We start from the raw sequence: 26,326 nt of genomic DNA on the forward strand, positions 1-26,326 counted from the left end.
TTATGTAAATCTAACCAACCTTGTTTAAACCTAATTATTGTATTCACAGACTGGGCAGCGCCCAGAAAGACACTCACAATATCCACTGGGTAATTTGTTTGGCAGCCCACAGTGTATTTCTTATTCAGATTTTGAATGCATGTGTTAATAATTTGAAACATGGGGAGAGGGAGAAGGGGGCTTTTATTTCCTCCATGGTGTGATATTTGGCAAAAAACAAATAATTCCTGTATATGTATTAATTTACTATTACTATGACATGTGTTTGGGTTGTTGTTGTTTTTTTGGGTTGACCGGTATTTCTAGCATTATCCACTGGATTTGGTTATGCGTGAGTGTTTGGTGATCGGGGATCGCCTAAACCAGGGGAGGCGTAGCATACAAATCTTAATTGCACAAAGCCTATTATTTGGCAAGGAATACAATTTGTAGATCAGTGATTCTACACCTCACTTTACTCAAACTGATCCTCTCCAACAAACTCAATCCCTGATCATCAGAGTTGATAAAAATGGTGCAATTAGGACAGTTAAAGGGGAGGGACTGAATCCAACCAGAAAATATACAAAATAAAAAATCTGAATATCGGTTGAAAAAGAGTGCGCCAATACCCCGTTTGGATGCTCCTTGCAGACAATATATTCTTCAAAACCTGAAATTTAGCATTAGATTATATATGGAAAGACAGAATAGACAGCCAACTGAAATAACAACAACACATGACACTATCTCAGCAGAATGCTTCTACAGTACCGAGAAGGTTGTGGAGGATTTAATGAAAAAGTCTCCTTACATAACAAGACAACATCAATCAACCAAAATATTTCACAAAGTATTCATAGCCCGTTCTTAACATATGGGTATGTTAGACATTTTTATCTCAGAAAATATATAGGGGGAAATGTAGACTATTTACAGAACATAAATGGCTAGTCTAACAACCCAACAACTTTTCCAATTCTGTTAGTATTTGGAGAGATACGCTTCTCGACCTCCACAAAATGCAAGTAAAAGTGCATGTACTCTGAATGACATTCTGACACTATTGAATAGCTCACTGCCTTTAAATATTGTGTCAGCCAGAACAACTTTAACGTCTTCACCCACCTCTCCTACAAAATATGAAGAACATAATGGTCTTGTGTGTCAGTGGATTCGCCCGTTATTATGGAAATGCTTTCAGTTTTTTTGACTAGACTGTGCCCCAGTGTGTTAACCATTTACTGCGGTGGTCTAAATCAGGGTCACACAGAGTTTTTATTGATAGACTTAAACAAATCTACTTTGAAATAAATCTACTTTGAAATAAAAGTATACACCTCAAAAATGGTTATGGGCTTAAAAAAAACACCTTTACCATGTCAGATATAGAGTTGAAATGTATTCAATCTTGAGTTTGCATCCCAATACTAAACATTATACATCACAGAAGACTGAAATATAAAAAAATGTTTCACATAGAAACACCGGATTGTCAGCAAAAAAAAAGTTAATTATGAAAAAAATACTAATGACATTCGACCCATGATGCCACTAGAGGAAGATTTGGTCATTTCACTGGCATTAATGAATGTGTACATTTTGGGATTGTCAACTTTTTCGAGAGGGATGTTGGCACTTGCAAATCCCATATCCTTAGCATTTCTATAGCGGATGAAAATGGCTACTTTTTTAGAAATAAGCAATATTTTCTTAGACAAAGTGCCTATTATTCCCCTTATCATGTTCATAACAATGAATAAATTAAATATTTATGTTGATAATGTCCTTTTGAGGTAAGATTATCAAAATCTGGGAGAAAAAATAAATATATATATGTTGAGAAAGCGCCTCATCTAGAGTCGCTCATTGGCAATCACACAGAAGTATGACGTCAGTCATGTTCTTAATATGAAATGATTTAATATTACGGCAAGGTTACAGTCTGGAATGTTTTTATTTCTGAAATCTGAGGTTGGAAGATGGAGGGCCTTTTGATTGTACATCAAATGTTTTCTTTAGTATCTGCTAGTGAATAGAGTATGTCATCAAGCGTGTCACATCAGAGATCACTGACTGTTTGAACACTATGGTGACATGCCAATTTCCCTAGCTGCTTCTTTTAACTATATTCCAGAAAATCTAATCCAAGATGACATTTCCATCAGTTCATCTTCAATGCATTCTTGTGTTGCAAAATAAATTACTTTATTTATTCTAGTAAACACATACAGAAGATATCCAAAGTACACCCATGAACAATACTGTATATTCATGAATGTTGGAGGTAGGGTTGCAAAGGGATGGAAACTTTCCGGTAAATTTCCAGAATTTTACCCAAAGTTTTCCATGGGAAGTTAAGCCCCAGAAACGTAGGAAATGTAGCTTAAATTTATCAGAAAAGTTATCTTATAACAGTGAACCCTTTTTTGTGGGATACACACAAGGCAATTCTAGGTCTTGTGGCCTGTTTTTGGTTAAACTATCCCCAATTCAATGGAATTGCAACCCTCTGCATGCACAGTGTGCTCTTCCATCACATGTGCAGTGCACTCTTCCATCACATGTACAGCTGATTGTCAAGATCTTAGACACTAATGAGAAGATATTGATCCCACACTACTACACTGTCTGAGCCAAGGACTACATGCTTTCTGGTAAGTTTTGATTACAATACTGAATATATTTTAATGGCATACATTATTTTTTTGTTAACTAGTAAATGTTCAAACCCTACGGCAAAGTGTGTTTAAATCATTTCTAACTTGTTAACATGTTCTGCTAGTTAGTTTTTGACACCATGTGGGTTTTAGCTTGCTTGAGCCTGCTAAATGAGGTGTGTTAATTCACCTGATTCCAAACTAGCACAGAGAGACAGGAAACACAGGGATAAATACACTGGGGAAAACAAGCGACACCTGGAGGGGGTGGAGACAATAACAAGGACAGGTGAAACAGATCAGGGTGTGACAAACATCAGCTGCCTCAGAGCACAACTGGTCCTTGTTTGGGAACACACATACCAAAAGCACGCAACAGGCTGACCAATACAAGAGTTGAAAAATTGGTGGCCATCCGGAGATGCAATGGATCATTGGGGATCATTCAATATTCCCTTTATTTTGGAATTCAGTGAAATGTGAAGAGTCAACTCACTTAATTAAAGTTCAATTTGTAACTAAATAGTTTTTTAAAATTGCTATTGGATGGATTTAACCATTTGGTAAAAGGTTTATGTTTCTGTCTCCATATGTTATGGTAAATATATCCAATGCAAAAACATTTAAATGGTATTAATATTAATTTGCATATATTTCCGTTAATTCCCATATATTCCCGTTAATTCCCACGGAAAGTTTCCACTTCTGAATATTCTCCAAAATGGGAAACCCTAGTTGAAGGCCTCTTCAAAAAGCCATGAGCAACATACAGTACCTTCAGAAAGTATTCAGACCCCTTGACTTTTTCCACATTTTGTTGTGTTTTGTTGCATTTTGTTGCAGCCTGAATTTAAAATGGATTAAATTAAGATTTCTTTTTGTCACTGGCCTACACACAATACTCTAAAATGTCAAAGTGGAATAATTTTTTACAAATTAATAAATAATATCACCCTTCCGTATCTGCAGTGAAAGGTGTCAGAGCTAGAGCAGTGTTTGTCAGGCCATGAGACATCCTGAAAATCGGTCTTCTCATGACGAAAACATCTGTAGTGTCCGAAGAGTTTGAAAGCGGAGACTTCCACGAACAGGATGGTGTTCTCTGTTTTGCTCTAGGACGCCCACAAGCCTCTCAAGACTCGTCTGAAGTTCCCAGTTTTAGAAAATTATGGAAGTATATATGGAGATAGTTTAGTGCCTAAAATAAGGAGATAAATACATGTAAAAACAATTTTAAACAGCCTCCTGATCTTTCTTATATCTCTCAGATATAGAACAGACACTTCAGAACAAACTTCCTTTTAATTTTGTTGTTTCATGTAGTAAATATGTTATTCAATGTGTTTCTTTTGGCTAATAGCATTAATGCCAAATTCAATGTTGCATCAAATACTTTTAAAATATATTTTTGAGATATGTTAAGGGGTCTTAAAATTCAAAAATCAAATAGCTAAATTATCCTTGGTATGGCCATCTTAAAACAATTTCATATGTTAGCTTAGAACCCCCCTCCCCCGGCTTAGACAGGGCTTAGACTCTAGAGGGTTAAATTATTTCAGGAATAGGAATGTGCTTAAGTCACATAATAAGTTGCATGGACTAACTCTGTGTTCAATAATTGTGTCTAACATGATTTTTTAAATCACTACAGTACCTAATCTCCATACCCCACACAAGTAAGGTCCCTCAGTCGAGCAGTGAAATTCAAACACAGATTCAACCACAAGGACCTGGGAGGTTTTCCAGTGCCTCGCAAAGAATTGGTAGATGGGTAAAAAGAAGAAGCTGACATTAAATGTACACCAACTCACTATAAAGATACAGGCGTCCTTCCTAACTCAGTTGCCGGAGAGGAAGAACACCGCTCAGGGTTTTCACCATAAGGCCAATCGTGACTTTAAAACAGATGCAGAGTTTAATGGCTGTGATAGGAGAAAACTGAAGATCTAATTGACAAAATGAAAAGAAGAAAGCCTGTACAAAAACAAGTATTCCAAAATATGCATCCTGTTTGCAACAAGTCACAAAAGTAATACTGCAAAAAATGTGGAATATAAAGTGTTGTTTGGGCAAATCCGATACAACACAAGAAGACAGTGAATTCTGAGTGGCAAAGTTACTGAGTGGCAGAGTTACAGTTTTGACTTAAATCTATGCGAAAATCTATGGCAAGACCTATGGCAAGACCTGAAAATGATTGTCTCGCAATGATCAACAACCAATTTAACAGAGCTTGAAGAATTTTATAATAATGGGCAAATGTTGCACAATCCAGGTGTGGAAAGCTTTGACAGACTTACCCAGAAAGACTCTTGCTGCCGAAGGTGTTTCTTCAAAGTATTGACTCAGGGGTGTGAATATTAATATAAATGAGATATTTCTGTATTTCATTTTCAATCAACTTCTATACATTTATAAAAAAACATGTTTTCACTTTTGTCATTATGGGGTATTGTGTGTAGATGGGTCAGAGAAAAATATATATATTTAATCAATTTCAGGCTGTAACACAAGAAAATGTGGAAAATATCAAGGCGTATGAATACTTTCTGAAGGAACTGTACATCTCTCTGTATTCTACACTGACAAAACCTGGGTGCTATTGCCTTCCTCTAAGCAGTCATCATGCTGCTATTATTCTCTACCACCAATTCTATGAAAAAGCACACATATTGACCATAGCATAAAAGGATGTATTGATTTGGCCAAATGAGAGCAATCAGTGATAGTGATTGGAATTGATCTCTAATCCACAGGGTTATTATGCTTTTATAACACTATCCCATATTCACACATAACAGCTACAGCTACAGCTACTATCACACTGCTTTATTTAGCGATTATCTTTTTTATTTTCACTGAGCTTCAAATGACCCAGACATGAACACTGGAATAAATCAAGCAAAGTACACGGTTCTGGATAACAGAGTAAAATCAGGAGGTGACCTTTAGTTTTTGTTACTTACTTCTTGAATGGGCGTTATGGGGTGTGTGTTTCTGTCATCTGCTATTGGGCAAGTGCATTAAAGTAACTTTACCCTATTCCTCCACATTGTCCCTCAATTGAGTTGGTGAAAATTAAACTGTTCTTACAGTCCCATTGAGGCCAGGGCAGTGTGGTAAAAAGATACAGCATTTCAAGTTTCCATTGAGGTAATCTTAAATAATTTAATGTTTGACCTAATGTTCTGTCCATATAATGCATAACCATTTAAATACTTTACAGTCATTCATTATATGAGACTTTAATATTTATAGTTCTGGAATACTGTAACACACATAACAGGGTTTAGTATTTAGGAAGATTCAGATTTTCAAGTAAATATCTACTCATATACAGAGACTGACAGGAAAGGTCAAAGAGCATATTTCAATAGACAACCTGACATGTGCTATTAGCTTTAATTCGCTTGAATGAAAATAGTCAAATAGAAGTGTTTAATTTAAACCTATCGTGAATCCACTCACCACAAATGCTCTCTATTTAACACATCTAATGGTTGCCACTGAATCCCTTGAAGCGTCCGTCAGTTATGATCTACCTCAATTAAAGCTGACCAAAATGGAAACCAAGCATGTGGCTTTAACCTGTTTGGGATAGGTAGCAGTATTTTCACGTCCGGATGAAAAGCGTGCCCAAAGTAAACTGACTGCTATTCAGGCCCAGAAGCTAGGATATGCATATAATTGGTAGATTTGGATAGAAAACACTCTAAAGTTTCTAAAACTGTTAAAATAGCTTGCTCCACGTTGATTTTATCCACTATTGAACACAGTATTTTCCGTCTTAAATTTGATTGATTATTTACATTTTAGGATACCTAAAGTTGGATTAGGAAAGTTGCTTGAAATGTTTGGACCAAGTTTACAGGTAACTTATTAGATCATTTGTAGTCATGTTGGGCAAGTTGGAAACGGTGTATTTCTGAATCAAACGCGCCAAATGAATGGACATTTTGGGGATATAAAGAAGGAATTTATCAAACAAAATTACCATTTGTGATGTTTCTGGGACATATTGGAATGCCAACAGAACATGATTTTCAAAGGTAAGGCATGAATTATATCGTTATTTCTGACTTTCATGTCGCACCTGCTTGGTTGAAATATGATTTTCATGTGTTTGTATGATGGGGCGCTGTCCTCAGATAATCACATGGTTTGCTTTCGCCGTAAAGTGTTTTGGAAATCTGACACGGTGGCTGGATTAACAAGAAGTTAAGCTTTATTTTGGTGTATTGAACTTGTGATTTTATGAAAGTTAAATATTTCTAATAATTTAATTTGAATTTTGCGCTCTGCAATTTCACCGGATGTTGTCAAAACCTTCCAATAGCGGAACGTCTAGCCATAACAGGATTTAATCAGGTATGATATAGCTATCAATCAAATCAAATCAAGCTTTATTTATAGAGCACATTTCAGACATGGAATGCAATGCAATGTTCTTTACAGGAAAAATAATAATAAAATAATAAAAGCTGAAATATTTACTACACAGCAAACATAAGATAAAAAAACAAATTGAACAACTGAAAAGCACCCTAAGGAAAATTAAAGCTAAAAAATGTGTTTTAAAGTTATCTTTTAAATATGTCCATGGGTTTGGCCCCCCTCAGGTTCTCTGGCAGGCTGTTCCTGAGGCTGGGGGCATAATAACTAATGGATGCCTCTCCGTGCATCTTGGTCCTAGGCTTTAGGATAATTAAAATGCCAGTGCCAGAGGACCTGAGGGACCTACTGGGTACATAACTTAAAAACATCTGACATGTATTGGGGTGCACAATCATGGATTGATTAACAAAACAAAAAAACAATTCATTCTAAAACTCACAGGCAGCCAGTGCAGACACCTTATTAAAACCGGTGTAGTGTGTGAAATACATAACCTTTTTATCACAAGTTGGCAATAATAGTTTTTTTAAAACCAGGGTATTGTAGGCAACAGGTGAAGGTTGCGGCAGAGATGCACTCTAAAACCATTTCACTTTGAGCATTTTTCAGACATACAGTACAGGCAGTTTGCTAAACTGTGATTGTATGCACTGCTCACTGGGAACTTGTCATTACATAGATAGACTGCTGAGTGCTGTGGTGACTGTCCCAGAGATAGCCATGCGTCATTGCTGACATATCCTTGAACCGAAGTACAATTCATTCGCCATGCCACCAGCTTTTCATTACTCTAGAACGTGTTAGGAAACGATGTAACAAAGAATATGATCTAAACAGTTGCTGGCAATGAATAGCTTAATTTACAGTGCCTTTGGAAAGTATTCAGACCCCTTGACCTTTTCCACATGTTGCAGCCTTGTTTTAAAACAGACATTTTTTCTAATTCATATAAACTTATATAACCCCCCCCGGACATATTACATTTACATTCGGCATCGAGTATTCTTGAGTATGTCGCTACAAGCTTGGCAAACCAGTATTTGGGGAGTTTCTCCCATTCTTCTCTGCAGATCCTTTCAAGCTCTGTCAGGTTGGATGAGGAGTGTTGCTGCACAGGTATTTTCAGGTCTCGCTAGAGATGTTCGATCGGGTTCAAGTCTGGGCTCTGGCTAGTCCACTCAAGGACATTCAGGACGTTCATCTTTGCCTTGATCCTGACTAGTGTCTCAGTCCCTAACTTTGAAAAACATCCCCACAACATGATGCTGCCACAACCATAATTCACAGTAGGGTTGGTGCCAGGTTTCCTCCAGACGTGACGCTTGACATTCAGGTCACAGAGTTCAATCTTGGTTTCATCAGACTAGAAAATCTTGTTGCTCATTGTCTGAGAGTCTTCAGGTGCCTTTTGGCTAATTCCGAGCGGGCTGTCATGTGCCTTTAACTGAGGAGTGGCTTCCGTCTGGCCACTCTACCATAAAGGCTTGATTGGTGGAGTGCTGCAGAGATGGTTGTCCTTCTGAAAGGTTCTCCCATCTCCACAGAGGAACTCTAGAGCTCTGTCAGAGTGACCATCTGGTTCTTGCTAACCTCCCTGACCAAGGCCCTTATACCCTGATTGCTCAGTTTGGCTGGGCGGCCAGCTCTAGGAAGAGTCTTGGTGGTTCCAAACTTCATCCATTTAAGAATGATGGAGGCCACTGTGTTCTTGGGGAACTTCAATGCTGCAGAAATATTTTGGTAGCCACAGCCAGAGCTGTGCCTTGAATTACTTCAACCTCATTGCTTGGTTTTTGCTCTGACATACACTGTCAACTGTGGGACCTTATATAGACAGTTGTGTGCCTTTCCAAATCATGTCCAATCAATTGAAATTAACACAGGTGGATGCAAATCAAGTTGTTGAAATACCACAAGGATGATCAATGGAAACAGGATGCACCTGAGCTCAATTTAGAGTCCCATAGCAAAGGGTCAGAATACTTATGTAACTAAGGTATTTCTGTTTTTTATTTGTAATTTGTCATTTGCAAAATATTTTTATTTTTATGCTTTGTCATTATGGGTTATTGTGTGTAGATTGATTATTATTATTATATTATAATAAGTCTGTAACGTAACAAAATGTGAAATAAGTCTAGGGGTCTGAATACTTTCTAAAGGCATAGTAAATCACACACTCAAATCAGACACCTTTCAAGGCATCACAATGCTTCTCACAAGGCTTCGAGTTATGTCCAATCTCCTTGCGAGCTCAGTGAATACTCCCTTTGGTTGACAAATTAATTTAGAATTGTTAGCACTCTTTTATAAAAACTGATTATGAAGTATGTTTTGACATTGCCTGTCACCTTATAGAAAAGCAACTATAAGAAAGGTGTGGGTTGCTCTACAGGATAATGTAAGTATCAGGATAAAGTAAGACCCAGACCGTGTCAAAGTAACAATGTATATTACAGCAACAGAGGCAAAGGTACAGGACGGCAAGCAGGCTCAGGGTCAGGTCAGGCAGAGGTCGGAAATACAGATGGGGCAAAGGCTCAAAGTCAGGGGCAGGCAGAGTTGTCAGGCAGGCGGGTTAAGGGTCAGGACAAGCAAGGGTCAAAAACCAGTAGGGCGAGAAAAAGAGAGGCTGGGAAAAGACGAGTACAAACAGAAATTTAATTTATCCGTTATTTTACCAGATGTTGACTGAGAACACGTTCTCATTTACATCAACAACCTGGGGAATAGTTACAGGGGAGAGGAATGAGCCAAATGTAAACTGGGGATTATTAGGTTACGGTTTGAGGGACAGATTAGGAATTTAGCCAGGACACCAGGGTTAACATCCCTACTCTTACGACAAGTGCCATGGGATCTTTAATGACCTCAGAGAGCCAGGACACCCATTTAACATCCCATCTGAAAGAAAGCACCATCCCCAATCACTGCCCTGGGGCATTGGGATATTTTCTTAGACCAGAAGAAAGAGTGCCTCCTACTGGCCTTCCAACACCACCTGGTCTCCCCTCCAGGGAGTGACCAGGACTAACCCTGCTTAGCTTCAGAAGCAAGCCAGCAGTGGTATGCAGGGTGGTATTCTGGTGAATAAGTACACTGGGGATAATGGGGAAGATGGGTGACAACTGGAGGGGGGTGGAGACGAGCAGAAAGACGTGAAACAGATTAGGGTGTGACAGTAAGCTAATTCAAGTTCTAGACACTCCTTGATTGTTCTGTAAGTTTAGTGTTGCTCATTTCTTCATTACATAAAGCTGTTTTTCTCACTCGTTTTCAGAACTGAGCTGTGTGTAAATTGTTTGTTGCTTTTTTCTGATACACTGATCTGATCCAGCGCAAAAGTGATTCATTTCTTTAAGAGTAGGTTTTGATTAAAAGTCCGACTTCCCCACCTTTAATGTTAATGTTAAAACAATGTCCCTTTACTTCTCCTCTTCAATTATTTCCTGTGCTTCCTCTGGTGTTAACTAACTAATAAGCAAACAACTCATCAGCATCATTATTTCCTGTCTAGAGATGTACATAAAAAACTGTGCCCTTTTTCCCCCCTGGACTGTTTATACGTTATGACACAGTGAGTGTCTAAACAGAGCACTGCTATGTAACAGCTGGCCCACCTGCCAGTTTGGAGCTGTCTCATAGTGAGCATACATCTGACATCCATATAAGCCTATCCTCAATTTACACTGTTACAAAATAGATTTGTTGTCCCCATGATAAAATCGGGGAGAGACTGTGGATCGGTCTCCATCTGTCTGTTTGTTTGTATTATAGTCATATGCGATATCTCAGACAGCACTGGCCCAATTTTGATGAAACTTGGGTGAATGATGTGTCTTGCCATACAGATCCGGCATTTACAAAATTACACTGATTGGCCCGCTCACCGAGCAAGGAGTTTTTGTATGAAGGTCAATGAGAAAGTATAAAATTTGGATGAAGTAAATGTTCAAAAATGTTCTACTTCATAGTCATCATTTCCAGGACCACTCCAACATCAGATCTAATGTACGTTTCAGAATGATTAGGTTATTACAAGTGTACTGACATAAATAGGACACGTGACATCCCGGCAACTTTCAGAAAAAACACTATATCGGAATTGTGCCTGTTGTTCACAAGCGTATTTGCCCACTCATTTATCTTGCCTACTCCGACTGCCTTGCAGTCTGAGTACCATTATCTTTACCTAACATTCCACTCTTTGCTACTCTTTGTCATTGCCAAAGAGTCTTTGGCAAGTGATATGGAGTACAGGGAGTGGATTAGCTAAGAGACTGGTACCCAGGCTAACTGTCTTCCATTTTTTTAAGACATTTATTTTCATTGTTAGAGCGGCCACTTGAAGATCTGGTCAATATAATGTATAATCTGTGGTCACGCGATAACAGAAATTTGTAAAATACATATCTCAATAGCCCAATGGGGGGCACTCCATCATTCGTGAGGTATGCCATGTTTGCTATTGCCTTAAGTTAAGTTAAAATATGTCAATTGTCAATAAGTTAAAATATGTCAATTCAGGAAATCAAGTTAAGTTGACAAAATCTACTATTACATTGGTAACATTTTGAGTAGAGTAACTCATCTTTCTAAATTGAACCCATGTACAAATTACACGCATGTACAAATTACACCCATGTAAAAAGTACCCAAAGTACACTTAACAGTGTACTTTACTGTACACACAATATCTGTCTTGTTATACATTTGACTTGATGTATTTCTCTGTGTTCTTCCCTCTATGTCTCTACAGGACATTCCAGGACCTGTCCAGGCAGATGGACGTGTCCTACGGCACCGTGAGAGACTCAGCCGTCTACGACTACTTCAAGAACAAGGGGACCAACCCTCTGGAGCAGGACAGCACATTCGCAGAGCTGTGGAGGACCATCAGTAAGAACAACGGCCATGATTACTCTGTGTCCAGTCCCTCAGAGGGCATCCGCAAGGTAGGTTGACAAAGACAAGGCAGGTATATGCCAATACAGAGAGGATTCCTGAGTACAGGCTGGCAATCAATTTAGGTCGTTTTGCTTAGCTACTGTGGATTTCGACGAAAAGAGAAAACAGTATAATATTGTCGTTTCATTGTCATTTCACAGTATGGAGTCACACTGTTCCCGCTCAATACTGCGCCTGTAGTTCCACAATATTTCAAACCAATTAGATAGGCAAATTCAACATTGTCTTTGACGATCTGTCAGTCTGGAAAAACTGCAAGTGCTGTTTTGTGGCATTTGTACCAATTACACTGGTTAATCTCATAAACTGCCTGTAATAAATAGCTAAGGAAGAACAGCACTAGCACTTTGCCTACCCATATGCTGGGAAGTACTATGACATATATGTCTTCGAATTCGGTCTGTGTTCACATTTGAATTAGCATTCTTGCATTGTCTTTTCTTTTCTCCAATGCAAGTCAATTTCAATTAGCTACCAGCAGCTATTCTGACAATGTAGAGGAGGGAAACAGAGGTGCTGTATAAAGACATTTAGTCTTTATACTGCAGAACAAAGACTTTTTTTTCTCAAACTCAGCCAACTGAGCCTTTTAGCAGCACGGCAGATGTATTTGTGTTTGTCAACAGACAATGTCTGCCTTTGTAGCAGTATGTTTCTGGGTCAGTCCATTGAGGACTCACAAAAGAAGAGAGTGCTGTAAGAGGTAGCGATTATGTGGAGACAACATCAAAACACACATCACCTTCTGTTTCTGAGTTAAAAGGTTTTTGTATCAAAAGCGCAAGTTAACAAATAGCCCAGTCTACAACGGGAATCAACCTAGAAAAGAAACCTATACAGTAAATGGATTGAAGTGCGTCTGTTTTACCAAGGTACTGCATATTCATTAGAGTCCTACACCTTCATGGAATTGGGATGTTCACAGTCGTTCCTACATAAAATACATTCGGAAAGTGTTAAGAACCCTTACCTTTTCCCAAATTGTTTTACATTACAGGCTTAGTCTAAAAATGTATTAAAAATCATGTTTTTCCTCATCAATCTACACACAATAGCCCAAAATGACGAAGTGAAAACAGGTTTTTAGATTTTTGTTGCATATGTATTAAAGCAGAAATAATTAATTTACATAAGGTTTCAGACCTTTTGCCATGAGACTCAGATGCATCCTGTTTCCATTGATCATCCTTGAGATGTTTCTACAACTTCATTAGAGTCCACCTGTGTTAAATTCAAATGGCTGGACATGATTTGGAAAGGCACACACCTGTCTATATAATGTCCCACAGTTGACAGTGCATGTCAGAGCAAAAACCAAGCCATGAGGGCAAAGGAATTGTCTGTAGAGCTCTGATACAGGATTGTGTTGAGGCACAGATCTGGGGAAGGGTACCAAAACATTTCTACAGCATTGAAGGTTCCCAAGAACACAGTGGCCTCCATCATTCTTAAAATAAGGAGTTTGGAAACACCAAGACTCTTCCAAGAGCTGGTCGACTGATCAAACTGTTCAATCAGGGGTGAAGGGCCTTGGTCAGGGAGGCAACCAAGAACCCGATGGTCACTCTGACAGAACTCCAGTTCTTCTGTGGAGATGGGAGAACCTTCCAGAAGGACAACCATCTCTATAGCACTCCAACAATAAGGCCTTTATGGTAGAATTAAGCCACTCCTCTGTAAAAGGCACATGACAGCCCGCTTGGAGTTTTCCAAAAGGCACCTGAAGACTCTCAAACCATAAGAAACAAGATGCTCTGGCCTGAAGAAATCAAGATTGAACTATTTGGCCTGAATGCCAAGAGTCAAGTCTGAAAGAAACCTGGAACCATCCCTATGGTTAACCTCTAGCGTCGAGCAATCCCGTATCCGGGAGCGTAATTATAGCCTCAAGCTCATTACCATAACGCAACGTTAACTATTCATGAAAATCGCAAATGAAATGAAAGAAATATATTCACTCACAAGCTTAGCCTTTTGTTAACAACACTGTCATCTCAGATTTTCAAAATATGCTTTTCAACCATAGCTACACAAGCATTTGTGTAAGAGTATTGATAGCTAGCATAGCATTAAGCCTAGCATTCAGCAGGCAACATTTTCACAAAAACAAGAAAAGCATTCAAATAAAATCATTTACTTTTGAAGAACTTCGGATGTTTTCAATGAGGAGACTCTCAGTTAGATAGCAAATGTTCATTATTTCCAAAAAGATTATTAAAAAAATCAGAAAATGCAGTCTCTACAACGCCAAACTTTTTACCAAATGAACTCCATTATATCGACAGAAACATGGCAAAAGTTGTTTAGAATCAATCCTCAAGTTGTTTTTCACATATCTATTCGATGATAAATCATTCGTGGCAGCTGTGTTTCTCCTCGAAGAATACACGCAGCTGGAGATTACGCAATAATTGCAACGGAGGACACCAAGCGGCCACCTGGTAGATGTAGTCTCTTAAGGTCAATCTTCCAATGATTTGCCTACAAATACGTCACAATGCTATCGACACCTTGGGGAAACGACAGAAAGTCTAAGCTCATTCGTTACCCATACACAGCCATATAAGGAGACATTGGAACACAGCGCATTCAAAATCTGGGGCACTTTCTGTATGAAATTTCATCTTGGTTTCGCCTGTAGCATTAGTTCTGTGGCACTCACAGACAATATCTTTGCAGTTTTGGAAACGTCAGAGTGTTTTCTTTCCAAAGCTGTCAATTATATGCATAGTCGAGCATCTTTCCGTGACAAAATATCTTGTTTAAAACGGGAACGTTTTTTTATCCATAAATTAAAAGAGCGCCCCCTATATCCAAGAAGTTAAGCCTGGTGGTGGCAGAATCATGCTGTGGGGATGTTTTTCATGGGACTGGGAGACTAGTCAGGATCAAGGAAAGATAAAGTACAGAGAGATCCTTGATGAAAACCTGCTCCAGAGCGCTCAGGACCTCAGACCCGGGTGAAGGTTCACCTTCCATCAGGACAACGACCCTAAGCACACAGCCAAGACAATGCAGGAGTGGCAGCTTCTCTGAATGTCCTTGAGTGGCCCAGCCAGAGCCAAGACTTTAATCGAACCCGAGCGAAGTTCCCCATCCAATGGGAGAAACTCCCCAAATACAGGTGTGCCAAGCCTGTAGCATCATACCCAAGAAGACTCATGGCTGGAATCGCTGCCAAATGTGCTTCAACAAAGTATTGAGTAAAGGGTCTGAATCAAATATTTCTGAGTTTTATATTTAATACATTTGCGAACAATTCTAAAAACCTGTTTTTTCTTTGTCATTATGGGGCATTGTGTGTAGATGGATGAGGGGGGGGGAATTGAATTGAATTCATTCATTTTAGAATAAAGCTGTAACCTAACAAAATGTGGAAAAAGTCAAGGGATCTGATTACCTTTCCGAAGGCACTGTATCAGCCTTCTCCAGACATCACATTGACATTTATCATCCTTTAGGTTCTATCATGGAAAACAATGTTATTGTATAGGCAGCATGTATAGCATCTGGATCATTAGCAGGGTCATTGATTGTCATTCCTCTTCAGGCGAAGAAGGGCCCGTATGCCTTCCTGTGGGACATGGCTGTGGTGGAGTATGCCGCGCTGACGGACGATGACTGCACCATCACCGTCACAGGAAACAGCATGAGCAGCAAAGGCTACGGCATCGCCATGCAGCATGGGAGTCCCTACAGAGACCTCTTCTCCCAGAAGTGAGCAACACCACCAACCTCATTATACACCATCTATATTGTAACGACCCTGGCGTTGATAAGCATTATTATTACTACCCCAAAGGGAACTAGGCTTTCTTAGAGCATAGGTAACATGTCCAGCTTTGGAAAATCGATTCTGGCCTCGAAACCTCGTGCTACTCCCTCGTTTCATTACAATGTTTATGCATTAATGACATACCAACGCTTTATCATCAGTTCAGTATTCAGTATCTTCTCCTCTTCACCTCTCCCTCTCCTTTCATCACCTCATCTCTTCCTTCCACCCCTTTTTGGAAATAAATAAGTCTTAAGTGCATATGGTTTAACGCACACCTACTTTGATTCCTAATTACTTTCTCTGCTTCATAAAAGTCATAAACATAATCACTGATGGTTGACAGCGCCTGAGGTAATTGAAGGCCGTAATTGGCTGAGAGGTCATTCGGTGGTTATACTCATCCATTTTAGGGGGAGTTTGATGAGGAAATGAAAGGCCCACTAAGACAATGTTTTTATAAATTCACTTTGTAGTAAAAACACTAGTCAAAATGCTTTTAATAAAGGTTAGGACCCAGCTAGCACATAATGTTCTGAGAAACATATGCTTCTTAGAGCTTGGTTGTCCTATGGATATTCTGCATACAACCTTACTGCAACTTTATTGGAATGGTGCAGAATAGTTGCTTGGCTTTGCTTGGCTTTCTGTTGTCAGGACCTTTTAAAAATTCATCAGTTTACCCATCAGGAAACGTATGGCTTTGTTCCCACAACGAAGGTTGAAACCAAAAACATACTTTCCAGCAACTTCCATGGAACCGAATGTGTTAGCTGGGGAGTTCCTACAGTTCTGTCATTCACAGATACTTAATGCACGATTTTAATGCCCTTCTAATGCTGTTTCCCCATGAAATTATATATTACCAGATGTATACATTGCAGCACAGTTAGAATGTGGTCATATAATGCTATTCTTTTTTATTACTTCTCACTAAACCACCCTTGAGGAGCCACGTGATGTGTTTGATTTACAGAGTAGGGGATCACTGCAACTTATCCTTAAAGGAAAGTTGAACTTTTTTACTATAAGTCTGGGTTATTTTTACTATAAGTCTGGGTTACTTTTACTATTTTTACTATAAGTCTGGGTTACAGTCATGAACACGTTTTAACACGAGTTAGAGGAATTATTCAATATGAGTTAACATGATTCTGCTAATTATTTCCATGAAAATAGTTAATGAGTCATATTTGAACGAAATACCTAGGCAATGTCTTCAAATCTTAACAATATTTGAAAATCTTTGGTCTTTTAGTTGCAGTTTTTTCTCCTTTGTATTATCCATTGCAAATTGATCCCATTGCGAAGATAACAGAAGCCGGCAGATTTTACATGCTGGTTGTCTAAATCTCTCCATAATCACATGTAACTAATTAGGACTGTGTATTGGCCAAGGATATTGGCCAAGCATATCCCCAAAATGAATCCCAAAATCCCTGAGTCTTGACTACATTCCCACATATCTTGTATTGATTCTTCTCACATATAACAGTTTCGTGAAAACAACCGAAAATGTTTAGTCACACTATCTTTTAGTTAAGAAATCCAACTCTGTTGAACTCAGTGAAAATAAACCGTTTCTGTTGTTTGAGTGCTATCCCAACTTCACAACCAGAAAGATCTGCCGTTCTAGTGACTAAAACGCTTAGGATAGGGACAATGATCTTTCTACAAAGCAGAACCAGTGTCAGCCAGCTAGTCATGCTTAGATCAGGTTTGATCTGGGGCTCATGGAAGCCACACATTTGATAAATCACCAGAGGTCAATGTGTTGGAACACTTAAATCCTCTCCAATCTTTCCGAGGTGTTCTTCATCAGGGCCCTTTGGAGTGCACACTTAGTATGCAGGGCCATAGCAGGGGAAGACCGGGGTCAGAGCTTAAGCAATGAGGTCCTTCCATGGAAGATCTCCTATAATGCTTATCCCCACTGAACTGAACACTGTCCCCCTGTCTCTACTCATAATGGCCTGGCTGAATATCCGCCTGGGAAATCCTGGGCTAACAGAAATAGTGGTGGTGGTGGTGGTGGGATGGTAATGTGCTTTGAGGACAGCTGGGATGCTTAGGGGGTAATAACGGGCTGAACCAGGATGTCATCTCCTCTACAGAGACGGATTCATCTTACTTGCTACCGTCCCTTGTCCCATCATCATCATCATCCATTCTCCTCCCTCCATCCCTCCCTCAGCGCCCTCGTCCATCCATAACCTTACAAATTCGCCATGTGCTCCTTTTCATCTCAGAAATGACTGTTTGCCCAGAGGGGCGGTACTCTGATAATGGTCTTTCCCTCCTCGCCACGGCTCCTTTTCTTTTAATTAAGCAGTTCTTCATTCTTGTTTTATTTTGGATTTAATTTGTGCCAGTGAAGGACTACAAAAGCTGACATTTAATGAAGTTTACTGTGGGGGTTTAATTCACTGCGCAAGCATAATTCAACAAATCACTAAAACACTATGCTGTGGGAATGGTCACAAATTAATGCTTTAATCTGCAGAAGATACAGCAGGTCTATTTTTCATTGTTACTTTAGTGACATGATAGCATACAAATGGTAATTATAATGCAACTAGGGTCCCAGAGTCCTTATTCCTATAATCCTTTGTTTAGCAGCCTTCAAACTTAGTACAACAGCCTGTTTTCAGGAAAGCTTCCTCTGTTGTTGTACTAAGTTTGAAGGCTGTTACAGAAAGGATTTTAAAAATGAGGACTTTAGCACCCTCTTACACCCAGATATTTCCCCTCAATGCAGGATCCTGGAGCTGCAGGAGAAAGGAGACCTGGACATCCTGAAGCAGAAGTGGTGGCCTCGTATGGGCCGCTGCGACCTCAACAGCCATTCCAACGCCACGCCCGACGGGCGGTCCCTGAAACTACACAGCTTCGCAGGGGTTTTCTGCGTCCTGGCTGCAGGACTGCTGCTGGCCTGCCTGGTTGCTGGCCTGGAGATGTGGTGGAACAGCAACCGCTGCGGTCAAGAGCAGCCCAAAGAGGTGACCGAGCACAGAGCCCGGAGGACAGGGCAACAGGGGGAGGACACTACCGCACTCTACTTTAAGGATCTACAGTAGCTGCAGACCACCATTTAGTGGAGCTACTGAACACACAGTTGTAGATTGTGCTCAGATTGAAATACAATTTGGTCCCCCCCTATCTATCACCTTCCCATTCTCTGAAACCAAATCCATCTGTTTTTGTATGGCATACGTACCTCACACAGCTCACAGATGAAGACAAATCCCCTTTATCATTTTCTTACTCTAATATTTCCATCTGGATTATTGGTATTTTTCAAAACTCTTTGAATTTGAATATATTCATTGATGGATGTTAATCACATCAATAAACCCTTTAGCTGCCTTCAGGATAACACGTTTCTGAGAAGACGTCAGTATCGATTTTGTTTTAAGTTCCCTGTAAAATTAGTATTCCTGAAATAATCAAAACCCATTGATTACCAAGACAGCTTCCTTACCCTGAACTGTAAACACATTCACACTGCCTACCACAGAGAACACTTTTCATTGATTCTCGTTACACTTTCACCAGATAAGTGCCTGCTAAGCTGATTTACACTGATTACACCTTATGCATCAATGCCAGTTCACTTTAAGCCTTTCTTATGAGTTTAATCCACTCAAGTTACTGCGATGATGTCAACATGATGTATACCAACATAGAGATCTTATTAAATTACTATTCTAATTCTATGTCTATCAAGACCTCTCGCATGAGTGACTCTCCAGTGCATATAACATGAGACAAGTTAAGGCTTGACATGGATCTCTAAACTAAAGTTTGAGCAGAAACTGGACGCTTGCATGCGTCACCCCACAGCAATAAGAGCCACTGTATCTGTCCAACCCAGTCCATAATTAAGCAATAAGGCACAGGGGGGGTGTGGTATTTGGCCAATATAACACGGCAAAGGTCCGTTCTTCCGCGCGACACAACACGGAGTGCCTGGATACAGCCCTTAGCCGTGGTATATTGGCCATATACCACAAACCCCTGAGGTGCCTTATTGCTATTGTAAACTGGTTACCAACGTAATTAGAACAGTAAAAATAATGTTTTGTCATACCCGTAGTATACGGTCTGATATACCATGGCTTTCATCCAATCAGCATTCAGGGCGCGAACCACCCAGTTTATAATCCCTAGTAATTCACTGTGTGACATCTTATTGCTATTATATGTCAATGTGGACATCCATCCGTTCTTATTCTTGACTGTTCTATGATCTCGTGCAGGTTACTAAGGATTACAGACTGGCAAGGGTTTCTGGTCCATTGACATATAATGAGATTACCACTGCTTCATCGGAAGGGAGGAAGGACATTTGGACAGAGAGAGAAAGAGACTGGGATGAAGCAGAAGCTATTGACACAGGTCAGAATAGAGCTCCTAAGATCTGATTTGTGCTGCTGCATTAAAGGGGCACTCTGCTCTGTCTGACTGGGCTTGGGGGGCCATCTTGATCTAAAACTCCACAACACCATCTTTCCCATCATTGGCAATCCTCCTATTTTCTTATTCTGTTCCTTCTCCTTTTTTGGTTAGTTTTTTTCGTAATGGTTGGATGCATGACGAGGGCCTCACCTAGAAACATTGTATGGGGAATAAGAGAAATTTAATTCAGTGACATTTTCTATGAACTACCTCATTATGACGCTTTATTGTGCCTTATACTATAGACAGTGCATTATAACAGTTGTTATAAGCAGTGCAGGACTCGGATAACGGCCTTTGTAAATGCATACATATCTCTAAATGTGTTCGTAAAGTTTGACGAAGTTGGTGTATAGAATGTGTTACAGATACAGAGATCAGCCACAATACCACAATACAAACAACCACAATACAGGACCTACGGAGGACATTTTGAAAACAGCTTACTCAAGCCTAGATAAGTAATTCAAACAATGTCAGGCTCACCATGGATGGAGAGAGTGGTTTTATAGTTTTGTTATAAGAGTTGTTTCTGCATTACCAAAGCTTTCACACCGTAGAGCATGGTGTTATTTCCTCTCAATTTAAATCAACACACTCTTATTAAAAGACCGGTGCGATGGTTTAATTTGAGGCAGCTATTTGTTTAGGCGTGCCGCCAATGCAGCGAGATTATAAACATATTTTAATGAGGAGCCAGTCTGCTAAAACAATAGCCTTGGCTGAGATGTTTTAATTAGCTTTGGGAGTTTTTTATGATACTGGATTGATACTGCCGTAAATTAATTCCTATAATCGACGTCTCTGTTGATAAAGTATATTTGTACATTCCGGGAAGGTTCAAACTGATGTGGGAAACACTGTTGTTGTCTGGAATCTAATGTGTCAAGATGGATTAAGTGGTTTAGTAATGTTTAGGATCTCCTCTAGAAGACTTTGTTTTCTATTTGAGTTGGGAGGCTGTGGTTGAATGTGCTTCTGACAGGCAGTTGGTATTGACAAGAGGAAGAGTAGTCGATGCGCTGTAGAATCACAGTGGCGTTTAAGATACGCTGTTTGACGCAACACTGATCTCATCGAAAGTTCGTGTCTTAAATTATTCAACTCCAACACATACAGTCTGGCAGTATGAGAGGAGTAAATGTTTTTTTTTAAGTATTTCTGCATCTATGTTGGCAAACAACATCCATTATAATTGCATAGTATTTCCAGTGCATTAGGTTAGTCTCCAAAATTGCATGTAGGCTTGTTCCTAATCTCCAATATCACATAAAGATGATTGAAATATAGGACTTCTTCGTTTCCCAGTGTGCAATATAATCAAATATTTTTTTCATGTGTAGCTCATGTAGTAGATGAGCATAGAATAACAAGTCATCACCCATCATCGTAGATTCACATTTCTGATTATGTCATCATTCCAAAACCTGTATTATTTTCATTGGTTGCGCTTGTCCTCCATATGTAGAAGCTTAACCTCTGCAATGTATTGTGTTGTATATGTGCTGCACATAGGGATCAACGTGGATGTTGTCTTCATATTCAGTAATTGAACTAATATAAACGTCTTGTCAGACCACTACTGGAGCCAAGCTGCACCTGCCGACAAAGTAGCCTAATGTAGCCACCAAGTGCAAGGATTCTTCTCCTGATTGAATAGTGATTCCTGCTACCATAAAGCTTCTTGTCCTAGATGTCCATCTAGATGTGCCGATGTAACATATTTTGTCAGCAAATAATATATACTTATTTGTTTAAAGAACACTGTAGAAGCCCATGTATACATGTTTGGCGATCTTAATGGGACACCAATATATTACCTCAACTTTGCAACAATATACTGTAGCGTCAGAAATTAGTTGTACATGTATGACCATCTCAATAAGGCACTGAATATAATACTTCAACTTGACATTGTACTATATTTCCTGTAGTATCAGCAATGCGTTGTTCCTTTATAACCCTCTTCATGTGGCATGTAATATGTTACATTGCACTTACCGTAGCCTCAGAAATTACTCATATCCTTAGGTTACTTTTCCTGTCCACAAATGCTTGAGTGGGTTTGCAGAAGCCTAAGGTTGCATGGCAACCTAGAAAAGTCAGTAGAGGTCAGGATATGGTTTGGCTCCAGTATTGGTGTCGTCTGTCAAAGATTTGACACCCCTTACTAAACATCAAACTGTCTATGTCCACTGGCCAAGTTTGATTTCAAGGTGCACATTCTATACAACTGTAATTGAGTCACCTCAATTCCAATTGGGCACTTACAACGAACATTACAAGCATGTTGAGTGAAACAATCAAAGAGGCTTGGGAAACAAACCACCTCAAAAAAACTAAGGAAGGGAGAGTGGAAGTAAATGTTTGGAGCTGGTGAAAAGCCTGTGGAACAGCCCATCTCAGCCTCTGTGTCTCTCCCTCCCCGTCTCTCTCTCTCACACTCTAGGACAAGGAGGTGAATCTGGAACAGGTGCATCGGCGTATGAACAGTCTTATGGACGAGGACATGGCGCACAAGCAGATCCCCGGCCCGTCTATCGAGATCTCTGCGCTGGACATCGGCAGCATGCAGCCCAGCCAGCAGCTGGAGTCTGTGCGGGACTACCCGGGCACGGGCCTGTCTGTGAGCGCCTATCTCCCAGGGGAGGGTCATGGGGGGGGCCTGGGTCGGACACTAGCTCAGGGCCCTGGCAGCACCCTCCCCCACCACCCCCTCAGCAGCTCCACCATCCCCTCCATTCAGTGCAAACACAGAGCTCCCAACGGGGGCCTGTTCCGACAGAGTCCCGCCAAGACGCCCATGCCAATGTCATATCAGGGAGTTCCCGGAGGACCCATCCCAGAAGCCATTGAGTCCACCCACAGTACATCCATCTAATGGTGCCATCTCAATGTCACATGTCCTTCCCCTCACCTGATATTCTGGGGGATTGTTGAAAAATATATGAAGAAAAAAAATATGAAAAGTCTACAAACGAGAAAAATAAGAGATTTTTATTACCTGTTGAACAACCAACGTCGTCGAAAGAACAGAAAATTTTACTTGTATATATTTGTAAATACTGAGAGAACGAAGTGAAGTAAAAGTGTATTTTGAATATTCTCAATTTTTGAAGTTGAGTTACAAATAAAAAAAACAAGATAAAAAATGATATTAAAAAAACGACTGTTTGAATGGCTTTGTAAATTTTGTTCTATATGAATAATGACGCAAATTCATTGTGATTGTTTTCTAAGTGCCGAAATAAAAGATGTCTCTCCACAGTTCATTCTTAGATGGCCATGCACCATAGAGACATAATGTAGAACACCAACTGTTATGTACCACTGTAACAACAACCATATCTATAGAGCAGTATCAGAGGAGAATATTCCCAATAGAGGGATTCATTTTGTTTGTAAGGCATATACATTTTTCAAGGTGTTTTTGTTTTCCTACTTTAAAGTCTTAGAGAATCATTGATAAAGACTGGAACTGAAGTAATTGTCCCCTATGAGTTCTACATATTTTTGAAATGGAAGGTATTTCATAGAGCTCAATTTCAGCCCTATGTTGTCAAAGACATAGGGAGATTTAGTGTCAGTCAGCTCCCAACACCAAACAAAGCTGGTACAAAAGGGTGCCGTGTACAGCGTAACATCAGTCAAACGTCTCACGTTGCTAAGGCCAGACCTTAGAGTTAGGCTTACGTTAGGAGAATGTTCAAAGGAAATGTCTTGACTGAATCATGTCCCTGACGATGTATACCATATGTTTCCTTAGTTGTGTGGGAGGGATGTTTAAAACAGAAAAATGTTATTTTTAACAACAAAAAAAGCTCATTCGATAAATCTGTGTTCATTTTTTACTGAAGGATTTATTGTTGAAAAGTTGTATACAGTTTGTCTCCTTTCAGAGTAGTTAAGTCATTTCAACTGCAGATGGAGAAAAGTAGATATATAATATTGTAATGTCTCATGTTTATAATTTGTAATGGAGTAATTATCACCACGGTAGATGGAAGATAAAGGAGTGATATAAAAATTTGAAACTATTACAGTGTAATAGCAGTACAGGTGACATATCCTACTGTCTAAATGCTGATGGAACTCTGTTCATAAAATTAACAGAATTTCCCCATCGATTAACCTGTGCACTTTGCAGGGCAGCAGTTCATATTACATTTACAACTAAGGATGAACTGCGAAACTTTACCAAGACTTTCGTAAGTGCAATTAAAATGCAAGTATGTCCTGCAGTATATTTTCTGTTTATGTCCTTTAGCCTATCATACGGAAGAACTCATTGCCAGGAAGTGAGATAGTGAATGTCAGTGGTTACTGTTCATATGCACAACACATTGTGTACCAGGAATACTGATACCTGATCTATACACATACCAATAAAAAGGTTTGTCCTCACCTCTTGGAAAATGTGACAAATCACCCCTCAGAGCCATTGAAGGAAAGCAAAGAACGAGAAAGAAGTGATGTCATGAGAATAAACCGAAATATCATCCCGCAAAAGTGTTTTGCGTCACCCGTTTTCCCGCTCTTGGTTTTCAAACAAAATTGGAGAGGTTGTAAGCCTGTATATGTTGTACAAGTAGATACTAATGTGAACCAAAGTGATCTCATTTTACACTGTGTTCTGCATACAACCTGTGCCAATGATCCGCTAACAGTGGTGAAAGGGAAGTTCCACACTACTGTAAGGGTTGAGAGTGTTTCACTGCCTTACTGTGTACCCCCGTTACTGTATCAATGCCCACGCCACAAGATTCAAGAAAAAAATGTTTAAAAAAAAAAGCTCTCATATCATCCAGTCTGTAACAGTACATCAACGGAGACTCATTTAATTTATGAATATGCTGCTTGGAGTTTCTTAATCTTTAATAAAGAAATTTGGTTTACATATGTTTGTTTCTTCGAGTCATAGGGCATGTGACGATAGATAGCACACACTATACATTTGTTATAGAAACTGTTGGTCCTATATTCATTTCTTTTTAAACATTGTGAAAACATTAGCACTTCAGTTGGATCTTTTGCAAACCATTTCCAGTGCTAACAACCAATACCATAGAAGTCCCATCTGCCTTGCTTGATTTGCTTGACAATAATGCTCTCAACTTAAAAAATCATCCCTTTGAGGTGGTGCTCCAGCAGATAGCTGAGCATTGTCCAACCGACAAGTACAGTATCTCTTCACCACCACAGGGCCTTTACTTAAACCTGTACATCTCAACAGGCTGCATGTTATTAATAGACGCCACCCCAGTGACATCGGATTGTTCCAGAGATAAAACACAGTGATGTCATAAGAGCTGGGGAGGTCGACGTTGGCATGCAGTGTGTGTACTGTAGACTTGGAGAGATGACATGTCCTTACATTTTCAATGTATCGTGTACAATACTGGAATAAGGCACTGTATAGAGTCTTCCTAATTATAAATAGTGTGAGAGAAGATACTGTGCTTCCTTCTCTTAAATGCTTTCTATAAGCTCAGCCATTAGCTTATTCTATTATCAAATGGTCACAATAGAGGACATTTCACCCACCTCCTTACCCAATCGATAATTCATTTTAGAATGCATTGTGTACCGTGGTTCTCTTTCTGTCGGTATACACATTATTGGTACCTACCCCTTTCAGCAGGTGTGAGGAAGGTGTTTAATCACATGGCCAAGCCTGCCATCCGCTGACACGACCCAAGTACCAATGTTGGAATACATCCTGTATACTCTGAGTGCACAAAACATTAGGAACACCTTCTTAATATTGACCTGCCCCCACTTCTGCCCTCATAACAGCCTCAATTCATCAGGGCATGGACTCTACTAGGTGTTGAAAGCATTCCACAGGGATGCTGGTCCATGTTGACTCCAATTCTTCCCACAGTTGATTCAAGTTGGTTGGATGTCCTTTGGGTTGGGGACCATTCTTGATACACACGGGAAACTGTTGAGCATGGAAAAACCCAGCCGTGTTGCAGTTCTTGACACAATCAAATCAGTGCACCTGACACCTACTACCATACCTCGTTTAAAGGCACTTACATATGTGTTGTCTTGCCCGTTCACCCTGAACGGCACACATACACAATCC

The 26,326-nt window shown here is 39.7% G+C and overlaps 1 protein-coding gene across 2 annotated transcripts in view; it reads left to right on the forward strand.

Annotated features, from left to right (window-relative positions):
- Positions 1-25,132, forward strand: part of grid1b (glutamate receptor, ionotropic, delta 1b) — a 380,700-nt gene extending 355,568 nt beyond the window's left edge. Inside the window, exons 13-17 of one of the 2 annotated variants that reach the window (XM_024386514.2) lie at positions 11,794-11,989; positions 15,553-15,719; positions 18,536-18,776; positions 20,037-20,175; positions 22,685-25,132. In XM_024386514.2, coding sequence (XP_024242282.1) covers positions 11,794-11,989; positions 15,553-15,719; positions 18,536-18,776; positions 20,037-20,175; positions 22,685-23,091 — 1,150 coding nt within the window. In that variant the 3' untranslated portion in view covers positions 23,092-25,132. The remainder of the gene's footprint in view (positions 1-11,793; positions 11,990-15,552; positions 15,720-18,535; positions 18,777-20,036; positions 20,176-22,684) is intronic. The other variant, XM_024386515.2, reaches the window with a different exon arrangement.
- The last annotated feature ends 1,194 nt before the right edge of the window (positions 25,133-26,326 follow it).

The sequence above is a fragment of the Oncorhynchus tshawytscha genome, linkage group LG24 (genome assembly GCF_018296145.1).
Source record: "Oncorhynchus tshawytscha isolate Ot180627B linkage group LG24, Otsh_v2.0, whole genome shotgun sequence".
Taxonomy (NCBI): domain Eukaryota; kingdom Metazoa; phylum Chordata; class Actinopteri; order Salmoniformes; family Salmonidae; genus Oncorhynchus; species Oncorhynchus tshawytscha.